Source organism: Camarhynchus parvulus, chromosome 19 (assembly GCF_901933205.1).
Source record: "Camarhynchus parvulus chromosome 19, STF_HiC, whole genome shotgun sequence".
NCBI lineage: Eukaryota > Metazoa > Chordata > Aves > Passeriformes > Thraupidae > Camarhynchus > Camarhynchus parvulus.
In genome coordinates this window covers 1,356,692-1,384,239 of record NC_044589.1, presented here as the reverse complement: position 1 = coordinate 1,384,239, position 27,548 = coordinate 1,356,692, and the positions used below count along the sequence as shown (strand labels likewise).

Below are 27,548 nucleotides of genomic sequence, written 5' to 3'. Positions count from 1 at the left end.
GTTCAAAAGGTTCCCACTGATTTTACCTTTGGGTCTGTTCTAACTTTCTCATTGTTTCATGTAAGCATTTTCTGTGGTAATTAGTCTGTAATAGCACAATCCCTGGTGGCCTTCCTGGAGTGTCCGGACTCTCTGGGTTGAGAAGGCTCTGCTGGGGGGCAACACATTTTTCTCTATGTGGGAAGGGGAAGAGTTGATGTTGTGAATGGTGTCCTGACTATGATGGGAAAATCTCTCAAAAGAGGAAAGTTTTGCGGCATTTCCTAGAAATTATTCAGGCTACATTTGTCTGATTTCCTCTGAGGGATCCAAGCAACCAAGATGGTGTATGTGGGTATTTTGTCCCTGGCTGCTTCCTTCTGGCCTCTGTGGTCTGCATTGTCCCAGAGGAACACAGGTATGTATCTCTGTGATTTGTAGATGCAGTTGCAAGCATTTTTTGTAGCTGGGCACAGACACATTCAGAGCTTTCAACTGGCAGTGGAAGCAGATTAAAAATCCTCTTCAGCTTCATAAAATGCAATGCCTAGAGTCATCTGAACTGAGAGGACATGAAGGAAAACTAGTTTTTTAAAGGCTTTTTAAAAATGAAGTAGAGATTTGATACTTCATGTTGGTTGCATTTCCTCTAAATGATTTTGACAAACTATGAATATGAATGCCTCGAATTTCAAGTTTTCCCTTTTTGGATATAGCAAAATTAAGACAGCCTTCCAGGAGTATGGCCATAGACAGAGGAAGAACAGACACGTCCAGGGGAAAAATACAGCCATCCCATGGGAATTAACAGAACAGCAAGGGCTTGGAAATCCTAGTTTTGGAAGCTTATCTCCAGAAAAGGGATTTCTGCAAAACGACAAACCCTAAAAAACTTAACTTACAACTGCAGAAGCTCTTCTTGCTCTGTAGGGGAGAGGAGTCACGTGGAGTGGGGCTTGGCTGGCTGAGCTTTCATCTTGGGCCCTTGGACACGTCCCATGACTCAGTTTCCCTATGTAGAACAGACAGGTTTCTCTTGATGGTCTTCATAAAGCTGATTTGAAATCTTTTGGTGAAAAGGGCCATAGTGACTGGGTGCTGGCGGCGTGTTCATGGCAGAATCAGCATGATCCCAAGTCAGAGGGACCCTCGTACAGAACCTGAACCACTTTTATTGCCTAAGCTCTGCTTTATGAATACCCCGAGGCTGAATTTAACTGCTGTTGGTCAGTGTGGTGTCAGTGGTGCAGTGCTCACACTCCCTGGGGCACTACGGAGCAATCCCATTTCTGGCACTGGTTTGGAGGCCCACCCATTTCTACCTCCATTCAGCCCCTTGTGCTGAGGAGTGGGGCAAGAATGGGGACAAACGGGCTGCTCACCCTTCCAGCCATTCATCCTTGCAGCTGCTCACCTTTCCAGCTGCTCATCCTTCCAGCCATTCACCCTTCCAGCCGCTCACCCTTCCAGCATTACAGCACGCACACGGCCGGTTTTATGTTATTGACATCTCTGTATTACCTCTGTAACCCACATGCAAAGTGAATGGGTTTTTCCCACACTATTTCACTGCACAGTGAAACAGACAAGGATTTCCCATCTGCCACATGAAGGAATGAATAAGGTGCGGTTTGAGTATTTCCCTGCTGTTAATGAAAACTTGTAAAGTTCTCCTTCCTGCTAGTTTTTGGCTTGAGAAAGATCTCCCAGCAAGCTAAGTACAAAGAAAATTGAACAAACCAAAACAACAGTGTTTATTCTCGCTTTAATGCTTTATGTTTTGGGGGTTTTTTTAATGACCGGTCGAAGCCGCCCCTGAGGGCGGGTGGGGTGTGGGGCCGGGCGGGCGCCCTCAGAGGCGGGGCGGTGGCGGCGCGGACTCCAAGTCCCGGCATGCCGCGGGGCGCGGCGCATGCGCGCCGGGCCGGGCTTGAGTGGCAAGTTGTTTGTTCCAGCGAGCACCAGCTGCTCGGCACTCCGGGCTCCGCTGCTCCGCTCCGCGCCCCGCCGGCCTCCCCGCCGCTCCAACTTTTACACCCTCTGCTCCCTCATCCCCTGCTCCTGCCCCCGGAGCTGGGAAGGGACAGACGGAAGCGGGGAGGGGAAAAAGAAAAAAAAAAAAAAATTAGAAGGCACCGACAATAACAGCCCCCCCTCCCCCTCCCCATTCAAAAACACAACATAAACCCCAGGGATAGATGAACTACAAATGAGAAAGAGGAAAAGATGGAACTGCACATCCTAGAGCACAGGCTCAGAGTGGCCAGCATAGCCAAGGAGAGCATCCAGTTGTTTACCTATGGATTAATCAAACTTGCTTTCCTGTCCTCTAAGACGAGGTAGGTGCTGGGGATGGGGCAGCGGGGGAGGGGGTGTCCCCCTTGCGGGGGGACAGTGCTGGGGGCGGATCCCCCTCGCTGCGAGGGGACCGGGTGCTGGCAGGGCACCCTCCTTCCCTCCGAGGGGCTGGAGTGGGGGCACTGCCTTGCGAGTGAGCAGGGCAACCTCCTTGCGAAGGGGGTGGGTTGATGGCTGCTCTCCTCCTTGGGAGGAAAAAAAAATAAAGCAGGGTCCTGGGATGGAGGGGCGGGGGGACAGCGTTGGGGTGGGGGTCACCCTCCTTGCTGCCAAGGGGCAGCGTGCTGGGGTGAGTGATGGCACCCTCCTGCAGGAACTCAGGCTGCTGGGTCAGGGGCAATGTAAATAACCCTCCTTGCCAGAGGGCAGGGATTCTGGGGGGGGATGATGAGAACACCTGCGTGCTCCCAACGCACACCCCCCATCCCAGGACGGGGAGCTGGTGCTGAGGATCAGCGCTGGAGTTCAGGGTGTCCCCGAGCAGCTGTGGGGCAGCCCCCGAGGTTCGTGCCCGCTGCCCGGCCGGGCCGGCCGATGAATGGGAGCAGGTGGGGGCCCGGCCGGGCCGGCCTCAGGCTCGGGGCGCCCGCCGGACAACAAAGGCAACAACAGCAGCCCGAGCAGCAGCAGGAGTGTGCTGGGGTTTTTCCCCCCTCTCTCTCTCTCTCTCTGTTTTTGTTGGGTTTTGGTGTTTTTTGGGTTTTTTTGTTATTTTTCCCCCCCCCCCCCCCCCCCCCCGGATTGTTGCTCCTCGCAGCGCTTACAAAAAGAGCGGCTCCTCCACACGCGGGTTTGTTTAAAAGGAGCTTTTCCAGCGCTGCCAAATTGGGGGATGCATGCCCTGCACTTAAATATTGTGGTGTTAAGTCGTTTGGATTGTGATAGCTTTCAGGAAAAAGAAGAACATAGTGGAAGGCACTGAAGGCACTCTCAGAATTATTTTTTTTTTATTTTATTTATAAAAAAATACTGTGGCCAGTTTGTTGGATGTACGTAAGGTGCTAGGCCTTTTGCACAAAACAACTTGAATTGCAATTGCAGATTCTTCTGTCTTCACTTAGTTTGTTGACTTCACGCTATTCAGAAAGAGGAATGGGAATGTAAATAACACAATTCAAACTCTTCTTGTTTTTCCTGCCTGATAATTAGTATTTCAGTTTTCTCCCCACATTCATTCTTGTATTAAGGTGGGAAATTTTCTTTGGCAGTAGGAAAATAATGAATAGATATTTAAGAAATAGAGAGCAGATTAATTTGTTTTATTCCAGACTGTAATTCAATGCTCTCTGTTTAAATGCTTACAGATGAATGGACCCATTTGTGGTGTAATTTGATTACAGCCCTTTATCTCAAACTTCATGCCTTGAAATTTCACTCTGATTTGGGGCATGTCCCATTTGGCTTTCTACTAACATTGTTTGCAGTGTAAAGTATATCAGCACCTTGTTTACTGCTGTCCCTGAATACTCCATAGGGCATTAAAGGGTCCTCAGTCTTAAGCTTCTATTTTAATGTGTTGTTTCATTGTAATTGAAAGTTGCTGCTGATTTTTTGAAGGTCTTGTTGCTTCCTCTCCCATGCTTAAAATGTCACTTTTACTGTCAACAATGAAGTCTTTAATCTGTCACTCTTAACGCATAGACTGGACTTTCTTGGGGCTTTTTCTGTTTGTTTGGGAGTTTTTTATTATTATTGATTTTTATTTTTATTTTTTAAACTTTCAGGGATGGTCCTACTGTCTTTTTGTTTCCCATTACATTTCCCGTTCTCAATGTTAGAGAGCTGTGAAAGGGTCAGGGCAGTAAGATAACCCCTTTGGGGGTTGATACCTTGTCCAGCATTTGGGGTGCAGCACCTGACAGTTTTGTATTATCTCTGGTTTCTGTGTTCTCTTTTAACAAATACACCGAGTATCAATCTTTCCTTACCTTCCATGGAATCTCACTGACCAGGAACAACAGATGTTTGTGGAATGATTTGTTGGCATGGGAAACTTCTCTTTATTTCCCTTTTGTTAATTTTGTTATTTTTGCAGCCAGTGGAGATGCAGGGGAAGCTTGTTTGTGTCATTCTTGAGACAACTGACAGCACTGAAACACTTTCTCCTGAGTGCTTCTGCATGCCCTGTGGCAAACAAGGTCCCTGCCCCACACATCTTCTCTCTGATCAACATCATGTATATAAGAAAGATGAGGGTCTCTGGGAAATGTAATTCCTTATAAATTTATGACCCCACTGTTTCCTCCTCCTTAAAAAAGTGAATATGCTCAAAAGTCAACAACTTTTTATAAGGGTGCAAGACAAATCTCCTCTCCCACACACCCCATGTGCAAAGAACCCTCAGGGGAGTGAAAGAGGGAGGTGGTCCACATCCCTGCTAATCTGTTCTGAGGAGATAGCAAAGATACCAGTTACTACATCACCTACATTTTTCCCAGTGAGACTTTAACCACAGTTTCACTCGTGCTGCAAGGCTGCCAGTAAGAAGTAATGATTTGTAGGATAGATGTGATCCAAAGGGGTGACAATGACATCATCAGTATTCTTATGTTAGTCATGCAAGAAACTAGGGTTTTACACAGCCTCCTGTGAGAAGTGATTTGGAGGGTCTCTTTCATGTTGTCATACATCAGGGAAAAGGGCTGGAACAGTTATTTTTTTTAATCTTGCACATTTTTCATAATCCCCTTGGGAAGGAAAAGTAACAAATCTCCCTTTTTATTTGGCCTTTTGCCACGCTCTCACACTCTTGCCCTTGTTCATGACACAAGTGTTTTAATTTAGCTTCTGTTACAATTGCAATATTTTCTGGTACAGAGAACAGCAGTTTTGAGACTATTCTGATGGCCAGAAGCAAGACAGCAGCTAACATGGTGAAGAGGTGAGACCAGCAGTGAATGAAATAGTGGTCTGGACTGAGCTAAAAGAAAAATACTCTTAATCATAACTTTAAGTTAGGCATGAGGTATTTTATGCAAAGTTGCATTAAGAGAGGTCATCTAGGAATAAATAACAGTGGAACTGCTAAGCAGTTACACTGAGGACTGTGCTCTTGGTGTTGTGCTTTTGTCAGTGCAGGCCTACTGATTTCAGCAGGCTCTGCCAGGCACCCCAGTGGAGGAGTGATCCATGTCTTTTTTAGTGGCATGCTGAAGATTTGCACGTGTTTAATGTTTTTGCTGTTGCTGTCATCACCCTTCTGGTGTTGTATTGATTGTGTTGGTTAGGGCATGGTCCTAATAGCACCAGGGTTGGGGATTCAGCCCTCATACAATCCACTCACCTGAGAGCTGGACTTGGTAATCTTTGTGAGTCCCTTCCAGCTCAGCACATTGTGTCTCTGTGTCTGGCTTGAATGTTCCTTGGTGCCAAGGATTCTCACCTGTTCAGAAGCTGTGCAGTGTTTATACATGTAAATATAACAACTGTGTGTGGCTTTACCATTGCATTATTTTTCTTTTGTATGTGCCTCTCTAAATGCTGGTTCTCTGGGGCAGAGAGCTGTGCTGATCTGAAAACTCCCGCCTTCATCTCCCTGTGTGCTGCAAAATGAGCAGCTTCCCTCACACCAAAGTGTCTCTGCTTCCTTGGTTAAACTGTCTCATGCTGCTGGGAGAGGTGCCACAAGTAACCTGCTGGAGGACTTGATACAAATACTGTTCTGCTACATTCCTGTCTTGATTTTTCCCCCCCCCCTAATTGCAAAATACTTTAACAGCATCCAGCAAGGAAAAGTTCTGGATTCTGCACCTGGTTTGAGGCAGCCCTGGGTGTGGGTGCAGCCTGGGGAAGGAGCTGCTGGACAGCAACACCACACAGAGGGACCTGGGGTCCTGCTTGGTGCCAGAGGGATCTGAGCCAGCAGTGCCCTGGGGCCAGCAGGGCCATCCCTGCCCTGGAGCTCCAGGCCCAGCAGTGCCAGTGGGGCCAGGGAGGGATTGTCCTGCTCTGCTCTGGGGGCCTCACCTCGAGTGCTGTGCGCAGGTTTGGGCAGCACAGTGTGAGGAAGAAATTAAACTGTTAGAGAGAGTGCAAAGGAGGCCATGAGCACAGTGAGGCCGTGAGGGGAAGCCGTGTGAAGAGCTGCTGAGGGCCCTGGGGCTGGGCAGCTGGAGGAGAGGAGCCTGAGGGGACTCATTGCAGTCTGCAGCTCCCTGGTGAGGGGAAGAGGAGGGGCAGACACTGATCCCTGCTTGGTGTGACAGTGATGGCACCTGAGGGATGGCCTGAAGCTGTGTCAGGGGGTTAAGGTTGGATGTTGGAAACAGGTTCTTCCCCCAGAAGATGATACTGGTTGGAATGGCAATGATTATAGTGGCAGATGTAAAGTATGCTTGGGTGTCAATGTCTATTCCTACTGTGAATATGTGGTGAGCTCAGATATAAAGCCCAGGAACCCAGTGGACAGTATAGCTCATACTATTCCTATGTAGCCAAGTGGTTCTTTTTTTCCCTGTGTAGTAAGTTACGACATGAGAGATGATTCCAAATCCTGGAAGGATTAAGATAGAGACTTCTGGATGACCAAAGAATCAGAAAAAGTGTTGGTGTAGAACTGGGTCTCCTCCTGCAAGGGTGGAAGAATGTGGTGTTGAGGTTGCAGTCTGTAAGGAGTGTTGTGATTTCTGCAGCTGGGACTGGAAGGGACAGGAGTAGGAACACTGCAGTGATTAGGACTGGTCAGAAGAATAGTGGGGTTTGGGTGGCTGGGCACTGAACAGGTTCCCCAGGGCAGTGGTCACAGCACCAAGGCTGGCAGAGCTCCAGGAGCGTTTGGCCTATGACACAGACATCTTTTCATGAAAAATCCTTTCCTTAGGATTTTTCCTCCTGAGAAGCTGAGAGGCCTCAGGAACAAAATGTAAACAATGGTTATCTGCTGCTGTGGAATGCAACAGGTGCATCTGTGATTGGCCCATGTTGGTTGTTTCTAATTAATGGCCAGTCACAGTCAGCAGGCTCGGACTCTGTCCAAGCCACAAGCCTTTGTTATCATTCTTTCTTTTTCTGTTCTTAGCTAGCCTTCTGATGAAATTCTTTCTTCTATTCTTTTAGTATAGTTTTAATATAATATATATCATAAAATAATAAATCAGCCTTCTGAAACATGGAGTCAGATCCTCGTCTCTTCCCTCATCCTGGGACCCCTGTGGACACGGTCACAGGCCAACGCTCAGGCACATGGTGTGACTCTTAGGGATGGGGCTGTGCTGGGCCAGGAGTTGGACTCGGTGATCCTTGTGGGTCCCTTCCAACTCAGCAAATTCGGTGATTCCTTTTAGTGCATAGGAGTTAAACCTGCATGGAGGACAGTTTGGGATAATGCATGCATTGAGGCACCAGTGCATGCAATAGATGGTAGGAAGGTGAGCCTATCCTTGTCTTTGGAGAGTATATAAAAATATATGGAGAGTCCAGGAAAACAAAGGGGGTCAGTGTTCTTCCAAGCACTGGGTCTATGTCATGTAGTTAGCCTCATTCTTGGGTAATGCTTTAGTAGACCCCTGAACATCTGGAGTCAATGCTAACAAGTTATTTTTCCTGTCTATTCCAGTACCTAATATAAAGATTTGGTGGTTAGCAATGAAGTGGTTGAGGGAGAAAGGTATTATTTAAATTGTAAAGCTATTAAATTATAAATAGAATAAAGTTGAGCAGTTAGATTGTTCACAGGGCTGGGTGTTTAAATGACCTAATTGTAGGTCATGTGTCAATTGTAGGTCATCACAAATTTTAAAATCTCTGAGGGTTTTTTTGATACTCTGGTTTGAGATGATCATTATTTCTCAATGCTGAAGAGAAGGAAAAAGTTCTGCATGAGTAAAGGATGAGACCTTGGTCACCTGAAATGTTTAAATGCAGCCATTCCAAAAGCATCTGTCACTCTGGGTTCTTTTTCAAGGTGCTTCACTTTATGTATACTGGTGACTTGACACAGAATTACAGACAATTTGCAAGTGTACAGGTTTGGCACTACACACAGATGGCTGTCCATGTGAATGGGATGATTCCCAGAGAAGCTAGATGGGATATAGTGATCCCACTACAATATGATGCTTGGAGGCAGAAGGTATTCCTAGTGTGGAGAGGTCATTAAAAATATTCATTCCAATAAAAATGTAGCAAGAAGTGAATGGGGAAAAAAATGTACAGAATAAGTTGGATTTTCTTTGGGTTGTGAGCAAAAAATAAAACTAGGTTTGTTGTCTTTAAGTTTTCAGTGGTATTTTTGGTAATCTGTCCATTTTGCTTAGTAATAATTGACACCTCTACTTATGAACAGTGTGCTGTTGCTATTAATATAAGTGTTTCTCATCCCCTGATCACTTGTTTACTGTATAGGTGTCCTGAAATTGGAGATACTGTAATAAAAAGTCTATTTTGGACTTCAGAATATAATAGGACAAACAAGTGCTTAAAATGTATCTGTGCATCATTTGAGGACATTAAGATCAGCAGTCTGTTTCCTTTGGTATGAACTCAGACAAACACATGTTGTTTATGCCCTTATATGAGAAACAGATCGGCCTGCAACACTGCATGATTATCTGGCAAAGCCAAGTTACTCCTATCATTAAAACCTTTTGTTTTTTGGTCTTTCATGGCTCCTGCCATCCTGTGCATCCCAGGAAGACCACTGAGTAGAGGCTTTTGCCAGTTTTAAGATGGTATCTACTCATCTAAAACACGTTGCTCATGTTTCCTTTTGTTGTGGCAAAAACTCCCAAATGCCTTGAATATTTTATTTTCTGGGTATGTGTATATGTGTGTGATATCTGAGGTGTGGGGACTTCTTTTTCAGTGTGATTTGGTGACCATCTGTTACAGAAGGAGTGAGTGCTGATGTCCAGACACCACAGGAGGCTGCAGTGATGGGAAGCCTCGTGGCTAAAGCTGCCTGCCTGCCCTTCCCCAGAGCACTCTGCTGCCCTGTTTGTGTCACCATGGGCATTTATGGTGCTGAACCTGCTGGTGGATGTTCAGGATGAGTAGAGCTAGTGAGAATCAGCTAACTGAGTAGGTGGAGAGAACAGAATTTGCTTGTTTGGGCTAAGGAGGTATATAAGCTCTTTAATTGTGGATGTCATCAGTTTGTGTTCAAGGCTGCTGGGCTGTGAGAGCATTCTGCAGTGTTGAAACATGTTAAACCTTGGAAGGAACAGGATTCCTTCCTGATGGTCTCTTACTGTTGATCTACAAATGTTATTTTTTCCCTTTATTTGCTGCTTCTGGCACATGGTTTGCCAGTGGGGCACTGCCTGATTTTCTCTTTCTTTGCCTGGCAGTTCTGTCATGCAGTCAGTCCTCAACCTACCATGTGGTCCCATCAGGCTGAGGCTGATGCCAAGTCAGAAACCGACAGGAGTGCTTAGAAACTAAATGAGATTCAAAAGGTGGAATGGAAGTACTGGATCAAACCTGGAGTGTAATGCTGGGCAGCACTGTGTGCTGGAGAAATGTTGATTTAGATATTGTACTTTTAAAATAAATAGATATTTGCCTGTAGTTTGTAGTGGGATAGTTGTTTATCCCTATTTCCCATGTTTCAGTTCATTGGGAAAGCTGTCACATAGATGAGATACATCATCTGTGCATAAGGTACAACATCAGTTATGTAAAAAAAACATCAATGGTGCCTGCTCATGTTGAGCTGAGAAATAGAAAAGATCAAAAAATACTCCTCTTTTGCCATGCAACTCATTGAAGATCCCCTCAGATGAATGGTTTTTTATTACTTTGAGGTGAAAGTCAGTATTTAAATTAAAAATGTGGCTTTTATCAGTTAGATGGCTCTTCCTGCAAGCTGCTACTGGTGTGCTTCAGCAGTAGAGCCAGTGCAGGTCTGTTATTGGAAAGTATGACTACTGTGCATTTGTCATCTAGAAGTAACAGCTGAATTGTTCATTAACAAAACAGTTTGAATCCACAGTCTACTCCTCTACTGAATTATAACTTAAATTATAATAAATAACTTAAATCCCTATTTGATAGCTGAATTCTTTGACAATGCCTTGGTCATTCTCTATAAAGATGTCTTTCTGTTGATTTTTTTTTTAATTCTGTTTAGCACACCAGCTCATTTATCCAACACGCATCTTCTTAGTCATCCTGCATTTTAGAGTTTTAATGTATTTGGATAAAGGCTCCAATTTCTTTTCTCACCAGGAACAGTATGGATTTGTTCTTTTGTTTACTGCCAACTCAAGAGTAAACTCCAGCTCTGATCAGCTGGTAAAGGAAGAATTATCCACCAGGAATGTGGGGAAATATCTCCATTCATTATAGTTCAGAATCAGCAGAGTAGAGCATCTGAGCTGCTGTTAGCATTTCAAACTAAAAAGATCTCTCCTCCCCACCTTCAACTGAGCTGAGTTTTGTGTAGGTAAGATATATTTGTTAAGAAAGAAAACAGCAGGCAAAAATGTAATGAAGACTGATTAAGCCAGTTCCATTACTTTACAAGCCCTTGTTAGTCCCAGATGTACTACACAAAGTTTTACTGTGCTGACCATCGAAATAGAGAATCTGATCTCATTTTTGTGGTCTGATATATAATAAACATTATGTACTGGTTATTAATGTTTTATTTTCACATCCAAAGAAATGCAGTGTACGCCTAAACTTTCTCACCAACCAGAACAACCTTGCTTTGGTCTGTTAAGTGTGGCTTAATAGAGATTAAAATAAAAGCCTACTTCTGATCTGCAGCCTGCTTTAGGAAGCTCCCAGCAGTAATACCAGAGATACCAGATCTGCCAGCAGATACCAGAGCTGCTGTTTAGCACAGAGTTGGCATGTGGAAGAGAGGAGTGGCAAGTTTGCTTGGTGGCAGAAAACCATCCACTCATCCTTTGGGGACCTCTGAGGTATGCTTTTGTGGGAATGCCTGGGTAGGCAAAGTGATTTTTTTTTTTTTAATTTTGTGGTCTGGTTATTGTTTGGTAATGTGATGGAATAAATGTTTTTAAGATACTTGTGCTGCTTATTGGCAGTAATTATGGAGAGATGTAGGTTGTTGTTAATGGTAAGCTGTCCTTGACCCAAATTTTTTCAATACAAATTGTTTATGAAGTAGGAACCAAACCCTCTCAGGAGTGTGAATGTGTGTTTGGCTGAGATGTGACTGTAAAGGAGAAGTTCATCTTTTCCTGTGAAGTTTTAGTGTTCTTATTATAGAGGATACTAGAGATGGCATAAGGTGTGCCTATATAGGAGTAGAATGCAATCTTTAAGTCTTATGCAAAGTGCTCAAATAGATGAATTTAAAAAGTTGATACTGGGGGAATTTCTGAACCTGAGAGGAGAAAATTTACAAGTTTCAACATGGGTGGAACAGTTAAAAATGTATGTGTGACTCTCCCTGACTTTTTCTGTTCAGACTTTTTAAGAATGTTACATGAAGAGAATCTGGGTAATGATATGCACTGGTTTTAGCAATATCTGAATATTTATCCTAGTTCTGTGATTAAAGATCAGTATTCAGCCCTTTTTTATGCCATGCATGTTTTTACAGGGTGAGTTGGTGGAAGTTGATAAGTCTGAGACCTTGACTGAAATGGCCCGTGTTAATCTTGCTTAACATTTGTAGTTTTTATTTCTTTTCCTAAAGAAAGATTGACTCTTTTCCCTCGATAACCTCTAAGGCACTCACTTGCAAATAAATGTATTCTTGGCAGGAATAAAAAAAGGTAGCTCTTAATATTGAGAAGGATATACTCTGCATGCATCTAAGCAACTGTATACATTTACATAGATTTACTTAGTCTTTATTTTTGTGCTTTTTTAAAATGATGGATGACTTATCATGATTAGTCTTTCAGTTGTGATCTTTTTCAAGCTGCTTTTGGGTGGGAATCGGAGTTTATAACATGGAAAGCAAACATTTTCATTTGCTCTTTTAAACTACTCCACAGTATTAAATGTGCTAAGTATTTAGGAAAAAAAAAAATCTCAGCTTATTTTGTGTTTATAACTAAGCAGTGTAACATGACCTGTACTAAACAAATGAAGCCAGTGGTGACTTGAGACTATGCTTGGCAAGACATTGGAGCTGGGAGGGCTCAGCCTTCCACACCTACTTCTTATTTGCAGGCTGGAAGAAGAAAACCAAGTTTACTTGCCTTTTCAGTTCTTAATTTGTTTCCCAACCTGGAATTAACTAGTGATAATTTTGAACAAAACTGAGTAATTTGAAATTAGGAAAATATTCACCCATTTTGTGGAAGATAATATGCTGTCAAAATCTGGTGTATTGGATAAGTGGACTGGGTTCAGTGGCTTTGTCAGTGACTTCTCCTCAGCTGATGTGTTCAATTTGCTTTGGAGTTTGGAGCAGCAAACATATTTTGATAAATGTTGTTTAAATTATCTCACACCTAAGATAATATTGTCTCTGCAAAAATTTTTGAATTTCAGGTATCTTTATATCAGGTGAGCTAATGTTAAAATTGTGCTCTTAGTTGTTTGCATATTCAAACTACATGGTTGCAGAAGGATGGTGTTTCACTTTCACTGCAGATTACAGGCAATTTATGATATACTGAGATGATGTGTTGTGAGTTGCATGTTATTACCCATTTGGCATTTTTGTAAACCAAGCAGAGTTTTGTTGTGTGTATTTTGTTTGCATCTGCTGAGGCAGCGAGGTGTGAAACCACACACTTGTGGCTCAGCCTCTCTTGAGCTTCCTGCAGGTGAGTCTGGTTTGGGGATGGTTTTCTGCTGTGAGTGGTGGGATTATGTGCTTTGCAATGGTTCCATCTCACAAATTAAGCGGTCACAAATTGACATAGATTATGTTTGTTAAGAGATTTTTCTTCAGGTAAAATGCCAGCAATGTAGACTGGTTATAGCATTTTTTTTGCAAACAAAATCAATGCTTCATTATGGAAAATAAAATGGATGAAGTAGCTGCATTGCAGACAAGGTGCAGATGTGCAGAACAACTGGAATCCTAAGGAACAGAGCATCATTTTTAACACAGATTTTGTTTTTCAGTGATTGTTTTCTTGTCAGTCCTCCTGGCATATGGTGTAACAATATTTTGATGACTGCCCGAAACTACTTTGTTACACCAGTTTGATGTTGGCTAAACACAGAAAAGTAGCAAGAATTTGGTTTGACCAGAGCAGGCTTTATGGTTTAATGGGGAGAAAGATGAAGGGAGGTGATAAATGCCAGAGGTGGCCTTGTGAATGAGCATGGATGGCTCATGTTGGACTGAGGGTTAATGCAGCAGTGGAGCCTCAAGCTTTTTGTGCAGTTTTCAGTCCAAGCCTGGTACAGTCACAAACTTAGAAAACAGCAAATCTTCACAGAATGGGTGAGGTCAAGAAGGATCTCTGAAGATCAGGTAGCCCAGCCCCCGAGCTCAAGGCAGAGGCTGCTCAAGCAGCTTGCTCAGGATTTTGTCCATTGGGATCCTGTGCTTAAAGCCATGCATGGAGCTTTGCTCTCTGCTCTGTCAACATGTTGTTGACCTCATTCACATTGTAATGCTTTGCTCCATTTGGCATTACTTTGACACAGCATTATAATGTGTGATTTAATGTCTCATCTCAGCCTGGCGAAGTGTTTTTTTAAACTTAAAAGTGAAACTGTGCAGCCTTTTGGTTGTGGAGAGAACTGTTGGTATGAATGAGATTGTTTACTGCAGTAGTTCATTGGTGCTTTGTGCTGCTTTGTGAGCATTTCAGGTGAATCTGCTTATTGCCTTTAAACTGAGAAAAACTAGCTGAAACAAACTAGATGCCAAAAAAATTCCATAGCTTGGTAAGAGCAAAGCTTGCCTTGGGAAAGGGCATGTACTCACTTCTATGCTGGTGCAGACAACTTAATTACAATTTGTAATGATGTTGGATAGATGCACAAGACTAATGAAGCTACTGCTACCCAAGCCCTCTACACAGAAGTTTCATTTGTGTCCTTGAGCTAAGTAAGGGAAAGTATTAGAATGACATGAACTCCAGATGTGACTCAGTTTGACTTTAAGTGCAGTATTATGTGCTGCATGCCCTGCAGTAAATGTGGTGCTTTGGTTATTATGCAGTTTCTGAAATTCCACTGTAAGAGTGGTCATGTGATGGAGCCTCACTGTAGGGAAGTGTTTTCTCTGTCCTCTTCCTATTGCTATCAAGTTACTCCAAGCATTCCGAGTGGTTCTTACAATTCCTGTACATACAATCATGCTGTTGGCTTTATGCCTTAGCACATTACCCATCCCAGTGCTGTATTCCAGGGATTGCTGAGGTTTGATCCCAGTTTGTCTGTTTGTAGGGAAAGCCTCATGGCTGAGGAAGGGTAAGTTTATAAGGCAAGGGTTTGCATGGAATCACTGAGCTATCCCCTGGTAGCTCTTATGCTGTGACAGGCCAGAAATACTTCTTGTTTGCACAGGAGTGTGAAATCAGGCCAGAATGATTAATGTAAATGTAAATTTATGTGTTCTCTACCCATCTGAATGGCTTTGTTCATTCACATGGTGTTTGAATTGTAATTTTAGGCAATGATTTAAATATGAAGTAGTCCTGAAACAATACAGTTGCCTATTGGCTTTTAATGATCTTGTGAAGCAGTGTGTTTTGAATGGATATCTCATTATAAAGGTGATAATGACCTAACTATTGGTGGCAGGAAAAAAAAAAAGAACCAGGCCAGAAATTATAAATAATATGTGCATGTATAAGTTATGTGCTTAGTGTAAAATTTGTGTCCAAGATGTCCATGAGCATACGTTTGAAATTAATTTTTTTTCTATGTTTACAGAAGCACTGAGGCTTAAAACTGGTACATAATTGGCTGTTAATCCATTTTTTATAGCCTTCCATGGCAAGTTACTGCTGTTTATCTCTTTTTGAGATTTCCTACTGCCATAACCATGTGCTTTTCTTAGAGATGAGTGGATGGCCACACTACATCAAATCTATCATAAAGAGAGGATGTGTCTTTAGGTGCAGCCTCTGTTGGCTGCGTAACTTAAAGTGTACTTGGAGCATCATAGCAGAGCAGTTGATGAAATTCCTGTCTCTGATTCAACAGTTTCCATCTCCAGTGTTTTGGAAGTTGCTGTTAACTTGTTGTGTGTGTTCCAAGTTCAGGAGAGAAAATAGAAAACAAACATCAGACCCTCTACACTTTAAAGCCACCTCCTCATTTTGTTTATGTTTATGGTACAGACTCACAGTTGGACTAGTGTGGCTATGGGCTGGTTAGTTCAGAGTTGGAGTGGAAATTATTGACTTGTTGACCTTTCTTTGCTCAGGAGAATGAATGGTCAGATGATTAGATCTTGTAAGGAGAAAAACTATTTATTTATATGAGTATAAGGTGTGTGATTAGTAATGGTAGTAATCTTTCTTCAAAACTATAGGGGACACTTTATCACCATGTGTTACTAGTATCCCACTTTGAATATTACATTTTCTCGTTTTGTGTTTTTACAGTAATCATTTTTCCCTTGGACTTGGGTTTGAAAAAATTCAGTGACAGGAGCAGTTCCTGGATTCAAAATAAATTGGTACTTGTACAGTTTTCCCAGGCCTGTTAAAACATCCTCCTGGTTATATATTCCGTGCAGGATCACCACAGCAAAAAAGGACATGAAGAATTTCATCTGCTCCTTAAGTCAGTCTTACATAAAACAAAGTTTAAAATTAATTAGGACTTAACTTTTAAGCTCTTGTCAGATCTTCTCATTGTCAGGTTTTCTTCCCACTTAAAGTTCACTTTATATCCAATCAGTGTGAGGTACATGATAATACTTTCAGAATCACCTAAGTTCCATTAAAAAAAAAAAGCACTTGGGTACCCCAAGGCTCATTGGGAAACCAACAGGGCTTGGACTCCAAAATGGCTGTTGCTGTTTGAGGGGGAGATGCTCAAGGGCTTTAAAAATTTTGCCTCCTGCTCAGACTAGCTGGTAACATTCAGGACAGGAGTAAAGTAAAAATGCACCAAAGGGAAGGAAAGGCTTAATGTGGCTGGTCATGTGGGCAAGAGTGAAGATATATTTCTGAGAATTAGTATAGAGGATCAAAAATGGGGATCTCTGTTCTCTCCTCTCATAGCCAGGTGGGCTGCAGGTTGGCTTCACTCCTTGTCTCCAGCAGCATCTGCCCCTGTGCTGCCCCAGCAGTGCTCCCTGCAGTCCCTGGCCCCTGGTGGGTGCTCCAGGGTCACTCAGCACAGCGTGTGCCAGCTGCACCTCTGGGAGCTGGGCAGAGGAAGAAACTAAGGGACATAAGAGTTGAGTGCTCTACTGTCCTGGATTAGGGCAAATTTGGGAGAAAAACCTCTAAAGGGGTTCCTCTAGAAAGCAGATTCAACTGGTTCGAGAAAATATTTCCTTGGAGAAAAAGTGGAAAAAACCTGTTTATTTAACAGGCAAAGCATTCACCAGCACAAAAAAAAAAAAAAAAGGGAACAAAAAAACCCCCCTGAACAATATTAAACAATAGAACCTTGCTGTTCTGAAGAGATGGCAAATTCACAAAGTCCTTGTAGCTCAGTCTCTTATCAGTCCCTCCTGCGCTGGAAAATGCCTTGTCCTGGCCCTGGTGTTCTTCTGGGTTTTCAGTGCAGAGCAGGTTTGAATAGTTCCAAGAAAAAGAAAAGCCACAGTCCAGGGAACTTCACTGCCTCAGCTAGCTAAAAACCACCTAACTAAAAAGCAAAGGAGAGCTCTGTCCCGCTGTCTGTCCATGCTGCAGACAGCACAGTCCAGGAGAAGGAGTGCAGGGGAGCAAGTGCAGTTCCTGAAAACAAACTGTGCTTCTTCTCTTCCCCCCTTTGCTCTCAGAACCAGCCTTAAAAGTGTAAAACTTAATATCCAGCATAAACAGAACAGACAACTGGGGATACAAGAATCATTTAGGCAACCCTGGACTCTTACCCATCTCACTCAGCAGGTCTGCAGTAGCACCTCACTCTTGTTCTCCACATCCCGCACAGTCTTCACCACTAGGACCACCCCTTTCTAGCAGGACAGATGAAGGCCATGTTGTCAGCCCATGTGTGTATTAGCCACTTTGAAGTCCTTGTCATCCAGCTGCCGCTTTCCTTTGTGGTTTTTTTTCTTCCTAGTTTTGGTAGGCTCATTAATGGAGGTGTTCTGTGTTGTCCCTCCTTGTACCTTGAGAGAGCAATGTGGGTTGGAAGATGTCCATACAAGCTTCCAGTAGTAACAGCAATCTTCCTGAAACTCACAAAGAAACCCGCCAGGAATGTACTCATATGGATGTGTGGCATTTAAATACACAGAAACACACACACATATATATATATATGTATATATATAATATATCTATATGAACATGCGTGCATTATGTCTGTAGCTGTATACATGTGTCATTCCAAAGTCAGTGTTCTCTTGAAATGGAAATTGCCTCAGCTAGAAAGCAGAGGTAGCTCCTGCTGACAAATAAAACCACATATTTTTAGGAGCTCTAATAGTTGTGCTTCAGGACAGAGAATGTCTCTCTTCCACTCTCCTTCAGACAACAGCTGCCACAATGAAGCCTGAATATGAAGGATACATTTTTCTGTGGCTGTATCCTGGGCTCTGGGAAGACTGTACAGTTCAGAACAATAGCAGAATGTGGAGCTGCCAGCAGGCAGTCTGAGTGGACAAGTATAATCATGCACCACTCAGCTTTCAAGGAAATTACAGTTAGTGCACTGACTTGCTCATAATAGCGATCCATTGTTTGGCTTAATAACTTATCAGCTCTCCAGGAGCCAGCTAGTGATCACTGTCATCATACACTGCTAATCATTCTGTTCTTAAATTATCCAAGATGAACTAAGGACCCATCACATCACCTATTAACCAGCAAACTGAGTGCACTATAATTTTTTTTTAAAGCTAGAAGGAACGATATTGCCTACCTTTTTTCTTTTCTTGTTTTGTCATTATCTTTGTCATATGTAATTGTGCCTGTAGGTTTTTTTTTTCATGTCTGGTTGAAAGGACATTGTCAAATTGTGTTGGGATATTTTTAAATAGATAGAGTTTATGTTAAATTGTGGGGGGGTTTGTGGCAACTACTGGGGAACTGAATCTGAAACCTGCTTTTTAAGGAGCATTTGGTTTTCATAAAGCATTTTTGGCAGGGGGTGATTTTTTTTTATGGTGCTTTTCTGTAGTACCTGGGTCCCTGTCAATCATTAGTAAGTGTAGCTTGAGAATACCCCTCTTTATGGGTGAAGAGTGATTATCCCTCTTAGACAAATGCAGAATTCAGGCACAGGAGGATAGCATGATTTACCCAGAGCCATGCAGGGAGCTGTAGAAGAGCAGGAAGGAGAAGGAAGCTGGTTTGAGTCCTGATCCCAGGAGGCCTTATATCGTGCTGAATGCATTCTGCCTTCTTATTCAGGGGATATTTGTGAATTCTGAGCTGCCAGCACTGAAGGAGCCTTGCAGTATTTCTTCTGAAGGAAGAGTGGCCACAGCCTCCTTTGCAGAATTGATATGAAAGATCCTAGAATGGTGCAAAGCACCAAACCTGTTGGGACACCTTTTTGTGGTTAGGAGTGCACAGACATGCAAGTCACGTGGGCAGATCTCCAACCTGTTCCATGCTCAGGACTGAAATGGGGAGTTTGTAAAAAAGGGGAGGGAAAACAGATGCATGTGCCCAACTGAAATAGGCTCCTTGCTGTTGGGAAAAGTGCAGGCAGCTGTGCCATAGCTTCTCCTGGTCTCAGGAATTGTGCAGACTGTGGGGTCAGCTGTTTATATTAGACCAGAACAAGTACACCAGGATTTAAATTAAACCCTGAGCATTTTTGTGGTTGTCTTTAACTTTCCATCTCTCCTGCGTCTCTTTTGCAAAGACAATTGTATCTCTTGATCAGTGATGACTAGAATTAAAATAAGGACCCTTCTGCTCCAAGGGTCCTTTTTTCTATTGCCTGGCACATCTACGGCTGATGAAGTGTCATCTTTCATGTTTTGAGAAGATGCTGTCTGACTGTGATATCTCTGAACCATAGAAAAAACACATCTATTCTTGTCAATTATAGTAATAGTCTAGCTCCAATTGTGTAGGTCTTTGTATATTATATTGAAAAACATAGATCCAGCCTTGGTTAATAAACAGAAAAGATCAGGATGTTACAAAATAGTGATCTCTACAGAGATTAACCTTTGCATGTACTTCAAATACATCACCTCCTTTTGGCAGCAAGAAGTGAAAAAAATGCTGAGTAGGTATGTCATGTCCCCAAGGTAAGTTCTGTAATAAGGAAATACCTGAAGCTTACAGGTGTGGCTTTCTATTTTCCATGAAAGTATCTCCCACTTCTGCAGGAGTTTACCATCTTTCTTTGAAAACAATTGTTCAGGTTGCAAGTCTGTCCTGTTTTATTGGCTTCATTTGCTGTAGGGCCAACAATTGGCATTCAGCCCAAACTCCAAGGTTGTACCAGTTCACTGTATTTTGCACTGTACAAAGTTGAAAAGCATTGCCAGATGAAAAAATAGAATTGAATTGGAAAGCCTAAAACCTCCTGTGCCAACCTGTTCTTTAATACAACACAATGGCTGTGCAATGATTTACTTTACTGTGTGTTTTGAAATGTGCCTGACTTGGTAGTTATGCTTGACCAGAGCTTTCTCTTGCAGGAAGTATTTCTTTCTTTGCCCTGTCTACAGATACAGAAGTGGAAATGTCAATATTCAAGGCAATGACTTTGTTAAAATCTGCTTGGGATGCCCTGATAACCCAGTTCTCTGCATAGCAGAGTCAACAAGTTTATCTGTGTTGATGTTGGTGAGTTAGAGCCCAGGCTGAAATATTCATGTTAGAAGGAGTGTTTCTGTAAAACCCTGTTCATGCAAATTGCCCATCAGTATGCTTGAGGTTTCTGGGAAAATACCCTTTTTTGCTTGGCATGCCATGCATTGGGATCCTTGGATAATTCATGTTATATTAAAGCCAGGTCTTGGTTATCTGTGGTGAAATGTGTGAATACTGAAAGTCCTGTACTAAGAGGACAAAACATCGCATTTGGATCTAGATGAGCAGACTGAAAGCAACATGGCATTTTGTTGTTGGTTTCTCAGCCTGGGAAAATCAGCAAGTGACAGCATTAGTGTTGCTTCTTTCCCCAGCATCACATCCCAGACTCATATGTATGGTTTCTGCTGCGTGAACTTTTATTTTTCCAAGGCTCTCCCATTCCTTTATTCTCCTGGCTAGCTGATGCTTACAGTGCTCCCATCTTTTTGCAGGTCCACCATGGTTTGAAGCTGTTGTTTGTTGTGAAGTGTGAGTGTGAAGATGCTGGTACTTGGTTTGATAGTTGCCTAAGCTTTGCCCTGTTACCTCTTCCTCTTTTATTGCTCCTCTGTGGCTGTGAGATTCTGTTCCATGCTGGTTTGTTAAAAAAAAAATCCATGGTGGCTCTGTGCCGTCATTTCAAGGAACAGCTATTCAGCAGGCTCTTGATGGAGAGGTTTAAGAAGAAATTATTTTGCTCCTTGGGCATGAAAATGCTGGTTAAGAGTGTAACTGGCACAGCACCTCCTTTGCTATGGGAGTCTGGCCAGAGAGGAATTTTTACTCCCTTTAAGCCATGGGTCTGCGCCTTCAGTAGGTTTTTTCATGGATATTTTGTTTGTGTGTGCTGCTCAGGAGGATGCTGTGGTGCCTCACACAGAGGATAGCACACCATGGCTCAGGACAGCCCAGCAATACTGGACTGCCATGCTGGGAGCCCAAGGATGCAGGGCACAAAGGGTGCAAGGGCCTAAGAAAACCTGCCAGTAAATTTTGGGGTTGGGCCAAGATTTTATTTTTATTTTATTTTATTTTTATTTTATTTGTATTTTATTTTTATTTTATTTTTATTTTTATTCTATTTTTATTTTATTTTTATTTTTTATTTTTTATTTTTTATTATTTTTAAATTTTATTATATTTTATTTTTTAATTTTATTTTAAATTTTTTAATTTTATTTTTAATATTTTCTTTTATTTATTTGATTTATTTCATTTTGTAATTTAATTTAATTATTTAATTTTTATATTTTTTTATTTTTACTTTATTTTTTTATTTTTAAACTCTTTTTATTTAATTTTTTAAATTATTTTCTTATTTTATTTTTTTATTTTTTATTTTTTAAATTTTATTTTATGTTGATTTTTAAATTTTTTTTATTTTATTTTTTATTTTTAAATTATTTTCTTCTATTTTTAAATTTTTCTTTTATTTATTTATTTCATTTATTTCATTTATTAATTTTATTTAATTATTTTATTTTTATTTTATTTTTATGTTTTTTTATTATTTTTTAAAATTTATTTTATTTTTATTTTTTTATTTTATTTTTTTTAAAATTTTTTTTTTATTTTTTATTTTTTTATTTTTTATAATTTTATTTAATTATTTTATTTTAATTTTATTTTATTTTTTTAAATTTTCTTATTTTATTTTCTTATTTTATTTTATTTTTTATTTTTTATTATTTTTTAATTTTAATTTTATTTTATTTTTTATTTTTTATTTTATTTTTTTTTTTCTTTTATTTATTTTATTTATTTCATTTATTAATTTTATTTTTCATTATTTTATTTTTTAATTATTTATTTATTTATTTATTTATTATTTATTTTTTAATTATTTTATTTTATTTTTTTAATTGATGGAAGGAAACATCTTCTCTAGACTGTTATTTAAACCCAGAGAGATCGATTAAAGAGATCGATTCCCTCAGTACAGGTGACAATAGGCTTGACCTCTTTAGACTGCCATTGTTTAGAGCAGAAAAGACTGAGCTTTGCTACTGCTCAAATAATTGTGGTAAAATCATCCAGTCATTTGATCTTCACCAAATGTTTGCCTCGTTTTGGAGGCAAGGATTTGATAAAGATTAAATTATTGGATCTTGGCTCATTTTTGAGCCTCATTTTGTCCTTTTTTTCAGTTACCTGTATGGTTGCAATACAGGCTTATTGTAATCCAGGCAATACTCTCAGCTGAGGAAGAAGTTGACAGGAGCATGGTCCAGTACTGGATGGTTTCTTATGGACAGTGAGCAAGCTAAGCCAGTGTAACAGGAGAAATCTTCAGTCAGTCACAAGCAGTGGCCACATTGACATTAATGTATTTGGAAATTACAGACTTTCTACCTCTCTGTTGGTAGATTCAAGTGTTATTTGCTTTTTCCAGTACACTTGGGTTCAGTTCTTCAAGTAGAAGATGCTGCCCAGTGTTCACACAGCTCTAGAATGAAGCCTCACACACCAACTGAAACTCCACAGGAGTTGTAGTTTTGCTTTCTGCAACCTCAGTGAAAAAATGAAGCTTATTTTACAGAAATCCAGTAAATTACGCTTCAGCTTTTCTTTGGACAGGTCAGCAGTGATTTGCTTGGAAAACTTGGCATACTGGTGAATTTCTGCTGTAGTGAAAGCTTGCCTATGATTTAATCTAAAAGATTCCCTTCCCCTTCCTCCCCTGCCATTTATTCACCTCAGCACAAAATTATTACTTTGACATTGTGTGAGTGGATTTCCATGCAGGTAACACCCTTCCCCACAGAGTGAGTGCCCTGGCACTGGGGCTTCCCAGGAAATCTGTCAAAACTGCTTCAGCTTGGCCTTCATACCTTCACTATGTCTAACATTGCTATTAAACCAGTGGTAAACTTCAGTCCAGGCTTGCATACTGACAGATTTGAAGCAACAAGCTCTGTAATATTACTTTTGGTATTTTTACCCATGTGTTCATATGGCCTCATGGAGCCTTCTCCTGAAGTGTTTCTGGCCTCCTCAGTCTGCAGATCACTGGCTGGGAGTGTTTCCTTCCTGATGAATTATAGAAAATCAGTGTCAAATTGCACCAAACTAGTGAATGTAAGGCCTGCATCCAAAATTGAGAAGTGTCTTTATGGGAGACTGGCTTCAGTGGAATTATCTGATATTCCAGTTAACTGGTTCATTGCTGGCTTTCTCAGAACCCCATAATATCTCTTGGTCATTTTCTTTCAAAATTACTCTGGTTTTCTTGGTCTGAGTAGTTGGTCATTAAGTAAACTAGGTGTTTGGGGTTTTGGGGATTTTATTTACTCATTTTCAGATTACAATTTTGGTTCCTTCACTGGCTGTTTGTCTCTAGCTCACTGCCTTTTGAAAGAATCTGCGGATTCTGTACTGATGCTTCCTCAATCTGTTGCCACTCATTCCTTGTCTTGTACTTGTTTCAACTTATCATAACTGTTCTGCTGGCTCCCTCAAGCCCTGCAGAGCCTTGTTAAGTCAGTGTGTGTGGGAGATGGTTTTATATATTTTTGTTGTTGAGGGAATCTCATTTTGAGTCCTTTATCTTTTATATCTCAGGCGTTGGTGGTATTTGGTTCTTCCCAAAATGTGGTGTTTTGAAGAAGTGCTCAGCTGGCTGAAGCCTTTGCTGCTGAAGCACTGAGGTTGTTGGATGTGGCTGAGCAGTCTTGGGGCAGGGACTGTGCAAGGAGCTGGGATGCAGGCTGGGAAATTGCAATACAGGTGGTAGGACTGTGGGCAAGATCAATGCCATGATAAAACTTACACCAAAGTCACAGTCTTGACTCAGGATTACTAAATCTATTTTCAGAAGGTTGAGGTATATAATGACAAAGTGTTTAATCTTCACTCATTCTGTCTCTCTCCCTCCTGTTCTTTCACACACACACACAGACACACAATCATCTTTTTCATTCTTCTTTCTCTTTAGTCTGCAGAAGGCAAATTCCTGCAGCATTCCTGGCATAAGGAAGGAAGCTGATAACGCTGTTGTGTACTGCCGAAGCAGGAGCTGAAGGCACAGCTGTTTAATAGTTTCCAGCACAGGGCTCTTCATTTTAGCTGGGGAAGGATTCCTGAGTGAAGCCTCTCAAGGGCACTGTGTCCTCTTGCTGCATCCAAGTCCAGTTGTGTGCCCGAGTGCCCTCTTTGGGAGAAGGCAGGGGTTGTTGTGTAGTGACTACAGCACCAGGAACCAGGATCCCTAGCTTCTATTCTTAGCTCAGCAACCAATTTGTTGTAAAGCCTTTGGCAAATCATTCAGGCCTAATCCTGCACATACAGCAGCCCACAACAACATCCTTTCTGTTTTTCACTGGGGACAGAGGATCAGCTTCTTAACTTCTCCTTTTCTCACACTCCAGAGGACTGGTGAATTGAAAAATATGCAAGGAAGTGTGATAATTTGTTCGTGTTTATGAAGCAGTGACATGGGCATCGCTGTGTGATGTGTGGGATCTTGCTTGCATAAAGGGAGATTGATTGATTGCTGTTATCAGCTGGATCTCTGGAGCTTGGGATTTTTGGCTTCTCTCATCAGAATACAATTTTACATGATTATAGAGGATAATGCTGGAAATGCCTCTGCACTGTCCAGATGGCAGGGTCAATGTAGCGTGGACCTTGCTCGATTGCTTTCTGTGCCAGGATAAGTGCTGCTGCTTTTCTCTCTTTATGCTACTGGCACAGCTAGAAATTGAGGAATCCTATCACTGTTGATAAATTCTGCAAGATGGAAATTAATACCTGCTTTTATTGACCTGAAATTAATTTCCCATCCTTTTGCAAAGGTGAGTGGCAGTGCTCATTTTTCTGTGGTACTTCTGGTTCAAAATCATCTGAGCTGCAATCTGAATGGTGTAAAAAAAAATTCCAGGCTAGGAGTTAATTTCAGGAGTACCTTGTAAGATAAAAGGTACTTTAACAAAATGGTACTTTAATCTGCAGCCTCCTTGCCTTTACATCTGGCTGTGCTGTATTTTGTAGCTTGTGTGGTTCTGGTATCTGCTGAGTGCAGCATCTTGCTCTGCTGATTTGTGTAAGGCTTTATTTGCCTGCTGCAGGGACAGAGGTGGATTAATCTATAGAGCTGTTGGCAGAAATCCTTTAGTAGGCTTTTGAAGGGAGAGCAGCTTGAAGAAAACACAACTTGATTTTTGTGTCAGTTGAATTTTTGATAATATTACAGAAAGTCTGGTCTCTTTTTAAGCTTAGTTCTGAAAACACAGAGCCTGCTAGGGGATGTTTTAGGTGGGTGATGTTTTAGTGTAGTGCTCCTGCCTCTGAAGGGACAGGGCTGTCCCAGCGCTCACAGATATTTGACAAACACGGTTTAAAAGTAGGCATGCATTGCGGAATAAATTATTTCGTTAAAATAACAGACAGAAGAGCAGAACTATTCCCTTCTGTGCCACTCAGGCTGGTACAACATTCTCCTTTCTTCTCTCCTCAGTGAATGAAAATATCCTGTCTCCCACAGCAAGTAATTTCTGGGAGCTGGAGGAGCAATAATGCAAAGAGCGCAGGTAGCCCATGGTCCAGTTTGTTGGGAGCTACATGCCTGTACCTTTAAATATGCATATCAATTTGTTGGTGTCTCCCCAGCTTTATAGTGTTTCTGTTGTCTCTGTCTGCATTTGATGCAGTAAACTGGAGCTGCCTCCAGTGCTGGTGACTCCTGGTCCTCCTGGAACTTCCCCAAGGGATGCACCTGCCAGTGTCCGTGTCCCACCCCAGTGGTGAATTCTCTGAGATGGATGCACTGGGGCTGGGTCTGTGTGACCGTGTTCACAGGGGTCTGAGGATGAGGGAAGAGATGAGGATCTGACTCCATGTTTCAGAAGGCTTGATTTATTATTTTATGATATATATTATATTAAAACTATACTCAAAGAATAGAAGAAAGGATTTCATCAGAAGGCTAGCTAAGAATAGAAAAAGAAAGAATGATAACAAAGGCTTGTGTCTTGGACAGAGTCTGAGCCAGCTGACTGTGATTGTCCATTAGTTAGAAACAACCACATGAGACCAATCACAGATCCACCTGTTGCATTCCACAGCAGCAGACAATCAATGTTTATGTTTTGTTCCTGAGGCCTCTCAGCTTCTCAGGAGAAAAATTCCTAAGGAAAGGATTTTTCAGAAAATATCATGGCTACAGGTCTGTACCCCCCAAGTGATGATAACAACACCACCACCATCTATCATACTGTTCTTGGCTGTCACTGCATGGTTGTGATTTGGAGCCCTTGTTCAGCAGTCTCCTGTACTTTAAAGAGATTCTCCTCATATTGTTCTAATGCTTATCTAAATGTATATTCTCTTCCTGAAAGTATAGGCGTCTCTTGCTGTCCTGTCTGCTCTGTCCCTCTCAGTTGCTAGAGCCCTTCTGCCTTGAAGGGGAAGGCTGCTTGAAGGAATTTGCTGCAGTTCTGCCTGAGGGCACCAGAACCGCTGAGGGCAAGACATGGGATAAGTTTTGGATTTTGGGGTAAGTTGGCTGGTTTGCCAACTTGGGAGGATTTGGAACTAATTGTGAGCTTTCCGTTTTCTTCACACCTCCTTGGTAGAGAGGGTGGCAGCCCTGTGTACTTCTCACCAGGAAAGAGCAGGAAGGCTCATCCCCAACAAAACTGGCATCAGGAAAGGGGCCAGGAAAAAAACTTCTGCTCTGCTTCTCCAAGTGCTGCACTGGACCAGCATCTCAGGATGATCCCAGTGTTGACTTAGTTGTGCACTGGCTGCCTTTAGTATTTTATTACAATACTAATGGAGCCTCTTTGCCTCCTTTCTACACTGCTAGTTTTTTCCCAGTAGTTTTACTAAGGTTCCAGCCATAAAGCAGTTTTGGTCATTTTGTGTTAATCTCCTTCTGTTAACACTAGAGCATTGTGTGATTTAGGGCTTTGTTTTCAGCCATGATATGAAGGCTAATTACTTCCTTCTGGCATCCTCTCAGTAAGAAAGCATGGGACTTAATATTTCAAAAAGAGAAAAGCAAGGAAAAAATTTTAAATGCCCAGAAGTGTTTGGTAAGTCCCTAAATTTGAATTTATTCTTCATAATGTAATGACAACAAAACATTAGGAGCTAAGCTCCGAACTCCATAGCTCTGTCTGTGTGGACACAATTTTCTATTTGGTTTTTTGTCCTCACTGGGTATAATTTTGCAGTTACAATTTAACCTGTGCCTCAGGATGTTCAGTAATGAGGGATATGGTATGAATATTTATTGTTTATATAAAAGTATGTATTTGTCTTGTTTTAGCCTTGTGACTTGCTTTGATTATCCATTATCTTCTAGATGATTGTATATTTTCTCTCTGTCTCTTTCTTCATGTTCTCTCTTGCCTTAATTTGATAAGAAAGGGAGAAACTACATCAGGAAACTTTGGAGCACTGGTAGATTTTTTTCAGTGGAAAAGT

At 41.6% G+C, this 27,548-nt stretch overlaps 1 protein-coding gene across 1 annotated transcript in view; it reads left to right on the top strand.

The window, feature by feature from the left end:
* Nucleotides 1-1,926: 1,926 nt before the first annotated feature.
* The window catches only part of CASTOR2 (cytosolic arginine sensor for mTORC1 subunit 2), a 123,611-nt gene continuing 97,989 nt past the window's right edge, over nt 1,927-27,548 (top strand). The window contains exon 1 of the mRNA XM_030962544.1: nt 1,927-2,318. Coding sequence (XP_030818404.1) covers nt 2,206-2,318 — 113 coding nt within the window. The 5' untranslated portion in view covers nt 1,927-2,205. The remainder of the gene's footprint in view (nt 2,319-27,548) is intronic.